General features: G+C 42.2%; 1 protein-coding gene across 2 annotated transcripts; it reads left to right on the forward strand.

Moving 5' to 3' along the window:
• Positions 1-368: 368 nt before the first annotated feature.
• On the forward strand, positions 369-6,059 carry LSM6 (LSM6 homolog, U6 small nuclear RNA and mRNA degradation associated). Of its 2 annotated transcripts, none has more exons than XM_057376319.1 (4): positions 369-424; positions 1,353-1,465; positions 4,588-4,701; positions 5,885-6,059. In XM_057376319.1, the coding sequence occupies exons 2-4, from the start codon at positions 1,372-1,374 to the stop codon at positions 5,917-5,919; spliced, it is 243 nt and encodes an 80-aa protein (XP_057232302.1). In that variant the 5' UTR covers positions 369-424; positions 1,353-1,371; the 3' UTR covers positions 5,920-6,059. The 2 variants fall into 2 exon arrangements, with proteins under 2 accessions (XP_057232302.1, XP_057232303.1); XM_057376320.1 differs by having other exon boundaries at positions 369-414.
• Positions 6,060-12,866: the final 6,807 nt, after the last annotated feature.

The following is a 12,866-nucleotide window of genomic DNA, read 5'->3' on the forward strand; positions in this document are numbered from 1 at the left end:
CAYGGCACTCAGTGCCATGGCCTGGTTAACCGGGTGGTGTTGGGTAACAGGTTGGATTCGGTCTCTGAGGTCTTTCCCAACCTAACTGATCCTCTGGGGTGGTTWTTTTTCCGACGAGGCATCATTTTCCCGTATGATTTCTCTCCGTAAGAAACCGACGGGGCGTTATTTTGTGTGGAACTCTCAGCAAGACATATAACACCCCACATTTCCGTGAGGGGACGGGGCACACCCACCAGGAGCCCCCGTCAGCACCGCCTCAGCCGAGACTCCCCAGAGCCCCGCGCTCCCCTCAGCCCCGCCCCGCGCTGCGCGTCTTGCGCGGGCTGTCCCTCCCGGCCGCCGTAGCGGGGCGGGGCCTTGGCGGGCGGGGAGCGCCGGGAAGCGCCGGGAAGCGCCGGGAAGCGCCGGGAAGCGCCGGGAGGTGAGTGCGGGGCCGGCCCGGGGCCGTGCGGGTGCCCCCCGGCATGGTTTGTCATGGAACCGCGGTTCCGGCCCGGACCTCCCCCAGGTTCCCTGCTCCCGGAGGGTTCCGCACGGGAGGAGCGGCTCCAAACGCGTGTGTGGTGTGGGAGAGTGACACAGCCYTAGGCGCCAGCATCGCTGGTGGCAGTGGGTGTTGAGAGGGAATCACTGACGATCCCTGCGTTCATGGCTGGAATAGCCCTTTGGGATTTGCCCCTGGAAGCAGCGACACGGACTTGGCACCTTGCCGGTGTTTCCTGCCATTGACTTAAAATGCAAAACAAAGCGATGTTAGAGCAGAAGTCAAGCGAATACTGACTGAGGGGGGTCTTGCACCGAATTGGGTGCGTGTGCTGCGTGTTTAAATCACAGTGTCTTTTCTCTGTAATTCAATCACGAGCCTTAACTCAGTGCTCTTTATCATCTGTAGGCATGCTTTTAAATTTACACTCTGCTTGTATGTGTGAGCTGAGATGAAAACTGTTCCTATTTCTGCACAGACTTCCGTGTATRGAGCATGGATCGACTGGTCCCTCCRCCYYTGAAGACATGAAACACCTATTTACRGCTTAGCCCTCTAAAAACACTTTAYCAAAAAATGYTAGGGATGATGAGGCCTTCGGTGCTGTTGAAGTTTRAAAGATGCATAGTGTGGCAAACAAGGACTCTTAGTAATACTTTCAGGAGTAATAAAATTGCCAGAGGGAAAGTTTAATGCAATGGCTATAGAAGCTCTGTCTTCCCACCTCAGCTCCTAGGTTTTGCTTTCATTTCCTTCCGTATTTTCTCCTACSGAAAATATTAAGAATTTGGGGTCTGCCTGTCTGTATAGAGTATTTAAAACCATGTGGAAATGTGTCTCTTATCCTAATGTTTTCTCTTCTCAGCTTACCAGAGAAGATCAAGATGAGTCTACGGAAGCAAACCCCCAGTGACTTCCTAAAACAAATCATTGGAAGGCCAGTTGTTGTAAAATTAAATTCTGGAGTTGATTATCGAGGTAAGTTCTCCATCTGTCTCTCACAGTGAGTAAAGTAATTCATTGAGGAGCCTGGAATAGATGCATTGATTTTGAAAAGCAAAAYAGCATGAACCAGAATCATGGAGTATGTGAATACAGAGCTCAGAATGGTAACAGTAAAAATAGAAAATCTGTTCCAGAGAAAGTGATAAAAAAGGAGTTAACAGTGCATTTAGAGATTAAAATTACTGATCTAAACCATCAGTTTTCTTAGTCACAGTTTATTAAACTGGATGATTCTGAGTTTCTAAACCGATACTTGGGAAGATATTCTGGAATTACAACTCCTGAAATGGGCAGGCTGCCCCCTTTTAAGCAACCCTTGTTAGAACTAGGCTTTTCTTCATCTTCTGCTCTCCCTTTCCTAGTATAGATCCTGGTCCAGAAAAGCTTCAGAGTAGACTGTGCTGTCAGTCATAATAGAATTCTTACACAAGGGATGAAAGAGCTATTGACATTCTTGGTTAGACARCTGCTTAGACCTATGTTAGATCAAGGCTTACAGAGATAAAGGAGAAAGTTTAGTGTAGCTTTGCCAATTTCATTTTAAWACAGCCCATCAGTTTTATTTCTGATTTCTTCAGCCTATCTGTATACCTTTGTGCACTTTATGTAGGATTACAGATGTTTTTAAGCAACGAATTAAACTTCTCTGTGTAATGAAATGTCATGGCTCTGCTGCCATTTAGATAATACTATTGACCTGTCCAATTTTTTAGTAGTATCCTAACTTAATTAAAACTAATCATGTATTTCCCATTGTGCTCAGTTAAAAGATTGCATTCTATAATAACTTAGACATTATGCTACAGATCACTGCTTCAGAGAGGTTTACTTCAATTGGCTTAGCTTGACACTTGTGAGAGRAGACTTGTTTGTGCTGTGACAAGGAATCTTTGTGTTATGACAGTTTTAAATTGTTATTGTTCACTGACAGAGCAAGCAGTGCCTTATCCCTTCCTGTTTCTATTCAGTGTTGCTCAGCTGACAAAATTTGCAGTCTCTCATTTCTTTGAGAACCACATTGTCTGAGCACTTCAGGTGGGGTTGGGGGCTTAAAAAGTTCACTCTCTTTGTAAGTTCTTCACTGCAGGRGAATGTAGAGAGAGCTCAATGAAGTCAACTGAAGCAAGTCATCCTTTACCTGAACTATGTGTGAAGGTACTCACAAGGCAAGGCCAAACCAGATTTGTTTTTTTTGCTGCACTTCCTATTTTCTTTGAGACATTGCTACCTTCCCCTTAGTAAGATCCATTTGTAAATGCTGTAGATGAACTACTCAACTTTTCCCTCAGCAAAACTAGTTTAATGTGCCTACAGTCAGACACAACAGGAATTGAACCAGAGTTCCTTGAACAYCCTTGTTTGTCAAATTTGAACACCCTTATTTGAAAAAATGGATTTTTCCCCTCTTCCCCTCCTTATTTCCCTGTGCACTCCTTCCTTCCCCTTTGACTTGATCTTGTGACTGAAAAATCTGTGTAGTGTTTTCATTTGAAAAACACGCACTTTGTTTTCTGTAAAACTATGGCCACCAGTTGTAAAAGCCAAACATTTACAAAAAGCATTTCAGGCTCTTGCAGATCTGTCCAGATTCTCCCCCAGGCTGTGTTGCTGATTTTTTTGTTGCCTCCACCTCTGAGGCTCCCACAGGCATCAGTGTGGTCTCATGCAAGTGTTGATGTGTAACTGTGAAATGTCTTGAATCATTGCCAAGTGCTGCAAACACCCAAGGCAGGAAACCCTGGGAAATAATCAGGGATACATTAATGCATGGTTTCTGTGTGTAAATAAGGATATGTACATTAAAACGTCTCTACATACAGATAAATTGCTAGCCAGGATGGGCAGTGATAATATTTGATGCCATTAGTAGTGTAAGAGTAAACACAAAGAAAAGGAGGAATAGAATGAAACCATGAATGAAATTGAGAGAAAAAAGTTTGAAAATACTGCATTTATGGCCTACTGAGTAGCTCAGGTAAATCAACATAGTCCAATTTTAATTTTGGACCAACTTTTTTTTTTTTTTTCCTGTTGTGTGGAAAAGACTCCTGAATTTTGTTTAGCTTGGGTTTTTGATGCATTTAGTGGCACTTTGTGAGCAGTTTTTCCTATGTGGAAACAGAGAAAAACAGGGAAATAATAATCTTTAAGCCATGACAAGTTGGTAGAAGAACTTGAATTCCTMTTTATTAAATGGAACATACTACAGTAACACTGCTGAAAAACGAGAATGTGTCCTGAATTTTCTCCCTCACCTCAAGTACAGCCAATATRCTATATTTCCAATTTTACTGCTAGGTAAATAGCTAGGTGGTTTTTAAACAGAGGAAAAAAATATTTAGGTAGTACTGTTTGTGCAATGATGAAGTCGGGAAAATCCACACGAAAGAGGGAGATAATAATAGCTTTTTAGAAGTTGTTTTATGTGCTACTAAAATGAGCAAAAGATAACCTAACACTACAAATGGCAGTGATGCTTTTCTTTAATTCTAAATAGTGCAATTTTATTTTTGTGGGAAGACTTCAGTGCTGCTCAAAAGCCTTTAGTCTGTTGAAAAATCTGCAGAATTTTGTTGACATCAAAATAGAGACTTGTAGTGTTCTTCTAGGTCTGTAAGCATGAAGATAAARTATGAAGAAGTGTGTGTGCTGTCCTGTATTACAAGGGTTATTTTTCAGCTATATCCTTCACAAGATCTGGTGATAATTCAGTTTACATGGCTTTGTCCTCAGGTTATCYAGTTACACTTGAATGTCACAAGTTCTTTTTCTGTGTGTACTTAAAGCCCAAGTGAGAAGAAACAACTTAAACTTTCAGAGTGGAAATTGCCTGTCCTTTGAAATAGTTCCTTAATAACTTCTATTTTATTCCCACAACTCTTACACCAGCTGATAACATTGCTAGCAGAGTGCCTGGGATTCCTCTCTCCCAGCTGACTTCTTTGAAGAGCACATCTGGCCAAGCTTGGGGTTTTCGTTTCTTATGAAGATACAGAGTTGTTTTTTTTCCCATACTTTGTGGGAAWACACAGTGCATTTTTGTTCATTTTAATGTAAGTTCAAGCTGATTCTCTTAAACTGACACTGTTTTTCAGGTGTCCTGGCTTGCCTGGATGGATATATGAACATAGCTCTGGARCAGACTGAAGAATATGTAAATGGACAGTTAAAGAACAAGTATGGGGATGCATTTATCAGAGGAAATAATGGTAATTCCTGCTCATTCTGTTACTGCACAGTAGAAAATAGTGGTTTGATATTCTGAATTTGAAGGGTGGCTAAGGTGTAGGTAAACTGCCTGTAAGCCTAAAACTAATAGTCTTTTTTGAAAATCTTAACAATATTTGCTTTTTACAGTTTCACTTTCTAGGGTCTGTGCTTTTCTGCATTCCTGTTGCCCTTTTTGCTTCTCAACTTGAAGTTCATTTAGAGAAACATGCTCTTTTCTAGCATTCCTTGGAGCTTATTTTCTGCTGTTTGATAGGCTTAGTCTTTTGCACTCATGCTTGCTTGGATGGCCTCTGCACTGTAAGAGTTTGTGTTTTCTAGGCAAACTACTTCTTAAATATATGCTACAGTCCAGATACTACAGTGACACTGTAATATTTTCTGGTGAAGCAGTTTTCCAGAAATGATCATTAGTACCAGAGGCTAYTTTCATCTTTTGAGTAAAGATTTTACCACCAGTCAAGAAAATCACTCATGCTTTAATATTGAGCCTTTGAATATCCAAGTGCAGTAGGTGGATTTTAGTGCACTTCAAGGACAATCCCAGGCTCCTGAAATGACTCTGATATCAGGCTGTAATAGCAGGACATGCTGGGGAGAAGAAAAGTATCTAAAAATAGAAAAGGTTCACAAGTTGCATGTGAAGAGACTTGTAGAGGAGGTAAATGAATCAGAGTTTGACCAAATTGCTTGGGAAGAAAATGGAGGTCAGCAAAGAGGGATGGAGTAAAAAGACACAAGGGCCCAATCCCATATWAGAAAAAGGGTCAAAGAGAATGTGGCACCAGTGTGAAAGAGCATTTTTGGTATAGAAATAATCCTTGAAATTATTTAGTTTATCCTTCCTGCTGAGGAATTCTCTCATGCTCCCCTCAGTAATACTGCAGGACATTGGCTTTGCTCTTCCTCTGTTCAGCCTGCATCTGCTGGAGCATGGTTTGGCTAAGAATAAAATAAATACTGAACCAAAGTAATACATAATGTTTAGATCTAATAGTATTTTTTGAAACCTGGACTTAAAAGTTGCCTGACTTTCTTTGCGCTGAATGAGATTTATTATAGTATCAATTTACAAGCMATGGAAATAAGATGTTTTAAATAAAAAGGCTTCTGCATATTATTTACCAGGGCCCTCCTCTCTGTGCCACTTTCTCTCTTTCACAGTGTTGTACATAAGCACCCAGAAGAGGAGGATGTGAAGATGCCAGAAGGAGGCTGTTTTTTGTACTTGCAAACCTCTTTGAAGTGATGAGCCCTATTTGATTTATAGTTCAAAATCCACAGGTGAAATACACAAGTGTTTAAATATTTTTTTTAAATAAATGTAAACAAGTGTAAACTGCCTGAATGGTTTTGTTTCTAAGCATTGCTTTGTTCCATTGTACAGAAAAAAAAATAAAAGAGAAGCATGTAATAGTGCTGCAAGACTAATTTGAAGCAACAGCTCATTTAATTATGCTAGCAGTTACAGAAATACTTATTGGAAGGTAAGCAGGCATGGAGTGCTTGCAAATCAGAGCCTTGTATTAATGGCAAAACAATAGTTTAACTGATGTTGGGAAGAGAAATGCTAATGGTTTGGTGACAATGTCCTGTCCCTTTTGGAAAACACAGGGTCAGCTTTAAATGCCAGTCCAGTAAGAGTCATCGGGTAAAAAGTTCAGCTGTCCAAAAAATCTTAAAGTGTGGATTGAATCAAGGGATGTAACAGTGACACTTCAACAGTTAGGGGTGGGGAAAGAATTGAATCAAATGGAAGAAAAGCCTTAAGGGTGAAAAGAAAGCTCTGTGCCAGCTGAGGAAGTCAGTCAGAGGTGAAGAGCTCTCAGTTGGTATGTCAGTCCAGCCTAGTAGCTACTTCACCTCCTGCCTGTGTACCCCCCACCCTTCCTCTGCTTGGGGTGACCTTTTTCTTGCGCTTCTCTACCAGACACAATACACTGCTTCAGTAAAAAGCAATTTTAACTAATACCTAAAGCTAATCCTGAAAACACACTAGGAATCTGAAAGCTTTTGTAAACATGCCACATGTGTCCTCTCCAGCCAGGTCCCTCTGTCTCCCATTCCCCCCCACCCCAATCTGTTACCATCTCTATTTTCTATGTCTGGCCATAAAGGAGAACAAATGTGTTAGAGGATGGGGTTTGCATTAGGGAGGGGGAACCTCTGAGCAACAATGCTTCCAGATAATCAAAGCACAGGGAGTAAATCCAGCTTAATTTTACATGGATACTTACTCCAATTTATAAAATGTATTTTCTCCTTTTACATGCAGTCAGCCAAGAAAAAAAAAAAAATCAAACCAACTTTGAACATTCAGATACTCCTTCACCTGAGCGTTCCTGCACTTAACAACCACTCAGAATGTTTTCTTCTTCATGACAAAGTTATGAGTTAGGGTAATGTAACTCATGGTGAGGTTATTGAGCTAATTTTTTAGAATTAGCTCTCTGAAGCCTTGCTTTATTCTTTGGACAGTTTGYAGTGCTTCCAGGAACAAAAATACTTCTAGTTGTGAATGGATTAACACAAGACAAGGGTGTGAGTATAACATCGTCACCTTCTTCCCAAGTAGCAGTAGCTCATGCAAGCAGGGAATAGTAACATTTCACTTATCAAAGGGAGAGAATGTGGACTGCAAAATTTTAATTTTACTGCTTTTTTAAGATGAAGAAATAATTCTAAATTATTTTGCAGTCAGTAGTTAACCTTTCTACATTAAGCACTTCAGAAGCCACGACAGAACACACAAATAGACTTGCTACCGTACAATATGCTTCAATAATTTATCATTTTCTGACAAGGGTTGAAAAAGGTCCAGGATATAAGACAAATCACCAACTTGCTCTTCTGTAAGTGACTTTTCTTTAAAAATGAAGATGTACCTCCAAGTGGGGCACGCAATTTTTCATTTGCTTTGTCATCTATATGTAGCTGGCAGTTACTGTCTGCTTTCAGTCCTGGAGACTGTCTGGATTTTGTTTGATTTTTTTTTTTTTGTTATTTTAATACAGGGTTAATTTTTTTCCCTCTCCACCTTTCTCTCCCCCTCCACACACCTACCTGTAAATAGCAACACATTTTACAGACTTTGATTTAATGTCAAGAGTTTTCACTGCTAACTTTTTAACTGCAGTTCTATTTCAATGAGTCTAGTTACAGAACATTTCAATTGTAATTTTCTAATTCTGATGGTCTAATCACATACTAAACTCTATATAAATACTATGCAGTTTACATGCTAAGGGGTTTTTTAATATATTCTAAGTCATGAAGTCACTATGTGAGCTAGACAGGAAGATTGGCATTGAAGATCAACTGTTGTAATTCATATTTAAATTTCAAAAGTAGCAAAAGAAATGAAACATTTAATTCMTGCAAGCACTGTCTTTCTCTTTATTTTACAAGATTTTATCCCCTTTAGTTCAATTTTCAACCCCTATGTTTAAATCAAGTAAACATTTAAGCTTGAGTTCATTTAGGCAGCATGAAATACTAGTGCATGAGATACTAGATCCTCCATGTTACATCATTTACCATATCCTGAAGCACTCGCCCCAATGTCTGTGTATAAAACAGTTTCACTTGGGGATCAAGCTCATTGAGATCAGAACTGACCACAAAACATTAATGCCTTGAACCACCTGCAAACATTTGTCCACCACTTTTCTTAGAAGAATGTACCCAAAATTAAGTAATCCAAAACTAATAAAAATTACTGAATTTCAAAGACTAGAGCTACACTCATATTGATAATCAGTACTTTTATGCAATGAGGTCACACCATGAAACCATGGCCATTCAACAACTACCCCATCCTCAGCTACACATTCAGCTCACAGACTCTAGGAAGAGCAGTAACTGTGAATTTGCTACATCCCCACATCCAGCACAAGTTTCTTGCATTTGAAAAGCCAACTTGAGTCACATCTCCTTAAACAAAAGCCTGACTATGAGCAGCTGTACAACATACCTCACAGAAACTAAAGAAAACCAGTGTGGGGAAAAAAAAAGAGATAAATACTCACTGTGTGATAGAACAGCCAAGGCCAAGTTACTAAAGCCTGCAGTACCCTAGAGTTGCCCCTATATAAAGGGAGCAGAGCATGCTAGGAAGGTTTTGTTTTAAAGGTATATACCCTGATGACCACTCACTTTTACTATTTGTTTCCACCTGGTTCCTAGTTCAAAAGGAATCTAATGCAAACCACTCTGACCACCATTCATTTTAATTCTTTCTTTTCTGTGATGTTACTATGACAAAACAGCTACTCAGAGCCTGGGTATGAACCTGCCCATTAATTCCTCAGGCTTTTTCACAGCTCTGAAAACCAGCTGTGCCCCACAGCTGTGTTGTTCCTGGGAGATACGAAAGCATGAAAGTGTTTGCAAAGTGACAGCCTTGCAAKGTGTGATGGATGGTACCAGAGCAAGGCCTGATCTTTAATATCCCAGCTCACACCCRTGGCCAGCTCCAGCCCTGTGTTGGTTTTGAACCAGGTCTTGAGCAGGCTTTTGGAGTCAGCAGTTTCAAAATCTTGGAGTCCTGTGCCAGACTGTTCTCTGAGGCCTGAAATCAGACGGGAGAGGGTGTTTCCTGGGCTGCTGTATTGACCCTGAGTGAGGGAGCCTTGGCCACAGGATGCCTCTGCCAGGTCACCCTAACAGAGCTCATGGGCAGCTCCCTCAGTGCTGTGATTGCAGCACCTGCCTGGCCTTGCCTTTTATCTAACAGCAGCAACAAGAGATCATCCTTTAGAACAGAATGGATTTTGTGTATGGAAATGATAAATTAGCTCAAGTGACAAAAAGGGAGAGCAGCTCTCCATGAATGGTTTGCATCTCTCTGCACAGCAAACTGGGAAAAATCCATGTGGGCTCTGACTGATGCTACATACATATGGGGAGCCCAGCATCTTGAAGGCATGTCAATTTTACTTGCTCTCTGTGTTCCTCATCTTACTCAGTCTTATAAAAGCAATCATTAAACTATTTGTTGCTAGGCCTTACCTTTCTCTCCCTCTTCCCTCACTCATAACCCCTCCTCTAGTGCAGAAGAGCTGCCCWGGCTGCAGTAGTTACCAAATAAGGGGTTATTTTGGTTTGAATTTGTAAGGGAAATAGGCTCACATTTAATGTTGCATGCATGTGTATGTGCCAGTTCATTCCCAGCAGTAACATTTTAGTAGCTGTCATAATTCAGTAAGTATGACAGAGGCACAGCAGTAATAGTCAGCTGGATAAAAGGGGAAGGACATGCTGGTACTTTTGTCAACCCTCTGCCTAATTTGGATCAGAAAAACATCTCAATCTCCCCAAACACAGAAGCAGAGACACGCACAGATCAGCCCTGAGATGCCAGTTTGTAGAGATGGTTCTCCCTGTGGGACTGCCATAGGTTTTTAACCACTCACCTCAGCTGGCCACTGTTYTTCATTTTAAAGATAACTTGAAATATTCTTAAATTAGGTAGTGCTGCCAGCTTTGCTGGTTTAATGATCAGTTTCTTGTGATCTGAACTAAACTGTTGCCACCTTCAAGCTCTCTACATGATCAACCTGCCCACTCTTCCCTACATCCCCTCAAACTTCCTTCACAGGACTCAGGTTGCTGCCAGCTGACTGGGAGGGACTTCTAACGCATTAAAACCCTGATTATCTTGCAGCAGCGAAGCATTTCCCAACCTGTTAACAAAGCAACCAGCTTGCTCTGGCGTGTCAGCTCTGAGTTTYTTACACCCATGCCCATATTACATACTGAGCTCCACTGCAGCTGCTTCACATCTGCTGTGCTTGTGCCCAGGTGATGTGGAGATGAAGAAGCAATCTGCAAGAAGGATAGAGTTTCTCCACCAGAGCCTGCAATATGACTGGGTTTGTAATCCTTCTGCATACTTCAGCAATGAAATTTCAAATTACATTGCTTATAGTCTATCTTAATTATCAAGGCATTATAGAGATTTTCCCATTACTGTTTTGAATTCCCAGCTGTGGTTTGTGGTTTGTTTATTTTCTTCTAGAAATCCACTACACAAATGCTGCTGGGAAAACAACAGTCAAGGTGTAAGATGTCTTATGTCTCACTCTCCTGCTTCCTGCTAACAAAGACATTCACGACAGGCAAAAGGCAAACCTCTCTCCAGTTCCAGCAGTGCCACGCAGTCTGTCTGGGCCCCGTGGTCAGAGCCATGTGCAGAGCCCAGCTGAGCTCAAGTGACTCCAGCAGGTCACAGCCCTGGCCAGAGAAGGCTGAGGCAATGCTRTGCTGGTGGGTGATGCAAGCAAAGGCTCTGAGAGAGCTGTATTTCTACTGRAAACATCTGCCTGTCACTTGGCATTTGAATGAGCAGTTCAAAGCTGCTGGTAGGTGCTTGTGTCATGGTAATGACTGTGACAGGCTTTTTCCATCTCTGAGGAGGAGATGGTTGTGACATTTGCTTTGACTKTGGCTTTGAAGCCACTGAGTTCCTGTGCAGAGTGCAGGCAGTGAGGATGATGGCTGTGCAAGGCTGTATTTCAGATCAGCCCAGCGATTAACACTGTCCAGGCAGCACCATCTGACTGGTGTGCTAAACCTGTGACCAGCAGCACGTCCTGCCCTGCCAGAGGCTGCTGCAGCCTTGGAAGTGAGCATGGAAGTTCAACGCTGCCCTACATCCCGTGCTGTTACAGATGGGTTGGATCTGTTCAAGCCTCTTCTCCCCACAGCCTTGCGTGGTGCTCCAGGGAATACCAAACACTGCTATTTCAGGATCTGCACTTGGCTGCTTTTCCCTCTTTTCCAGGTGGGAGTTAATGGAGAAATGGTCCTCACCAGAGCTGGCACAATGAAATCATGTGCCCCATCTGTGACAGCATTTGTAACACATGTTGTAGTACAGCAGTGCTGTACTACATGAATACTCTTCTCAGACCTGGCCACTGTGCCAGAATAGCTGCAACGTGTTTGGTGTTTCTCCTGCAGATTGCYAGAGGTCTGGAGCTGCTGCTTCATTACAAGCAAGTGATGCTTTATTTTAGTAATAAATTAGGAAGGGAAAAATCATAAGAGACTGGCTTGTTTCAGGAAAGGATTACTCATCAATCCAACAAAGGTATTTTCTTTCGTATATGAAGGATGGGCAATTACAAACTCGAAGAAAACCAGTAATGCTAACTTGTCCCACCCTCCCCCTGAACTRTGCTTTGCTTCCACTGAGAAAAGGAAACGAAACTACAAGATTTACATTGTATCTTGAAATTCAATGATTTTAAGGCGTCTTTCAAAAGCAGAGTAGAGCAGGCTTATGAGAGACAGCACCACCAGTTTCTGTACTCTGCAACCAGTTAAACAGYACCTTGTGTCTCTTCCAAAGGATGRGCTGTAGAGSAGGGYAGGCTGAKGGGWACGCTAATATGTGGAGYACCTACAAGCYTGCCCCCARTTTTYTGGGAGTGCCMTARGCAGAGGTTGCCAGGATGCCCACTCTGGACAGACTCCCACAATGGTCACATCCCAAGCAAGATTTAATATAAGGCACCACTGGTAGAAATGAACCACTGGCTGTGAGTAGGGAGAGCCTGGTGACAGTGGCCAGAATGATCAGAGAGTCCTGATCACTAGAGCAATCTGCAGTGACAAGGTGGATCTGAGGAGCTGGAAGCCCAGGGACAGGATCACTCTGCCACTGACTGCCAGCACAGCTGCAGCAAAGCTCAAGCAAGGAGCAGGGCTGACAGCCTGGACTTAAATACAGCTTATGTGCTGTATTCAAGGGGACAATCACACTTATCAGATGTTTGGTCCCCTGTGCCAGCTTCAGGGGATTTGTGGGGTGTTGATGGCTCCTTCTGGCAAGGCTGGCAYGTGAGATGAACCTTGCCAGCCTTTGTAGCAAAGTCTGTTTTTACTGCCAAAATGAATCCCATGTAAGCATGAGAGACAGGGCACACTGGTCAGGGTCATGCAAGGAGCTGATGTAGCTTGGTTTGCCTTGCTTCAGCGTGGAAAAGGGGATGTGTGTGAGGAGATGGTAACAGGGAAGAAAAGTCCCATCATCCTGCACCTCTGCAATGGAATTTCAGGGTGTTCCACACAAACCCCATGATTTGCTGTGTGCTCCCCTCTAGTTGCCTTTGTTTTCATTGAAGAAGCTTGGAGATTTAAC

The sequence above is a fragment of the Malurus melanocephalus genome, unplaced genomic scaffold (genome assembly GCF_030028575.1).
Source record: "Malurus melanocephalus ecotype Western Australia unplaced genomic scaffold, MMel_1.1 scaffold_277, whole genome shotgun sequence".
Classification (NCBI taxonomy): domain Eukaryota; kingdom Metazoa; phylum Chordata; class Aves; order Passeriformes; family Maluridae; genus Malurus; species Malurus melanocephalus.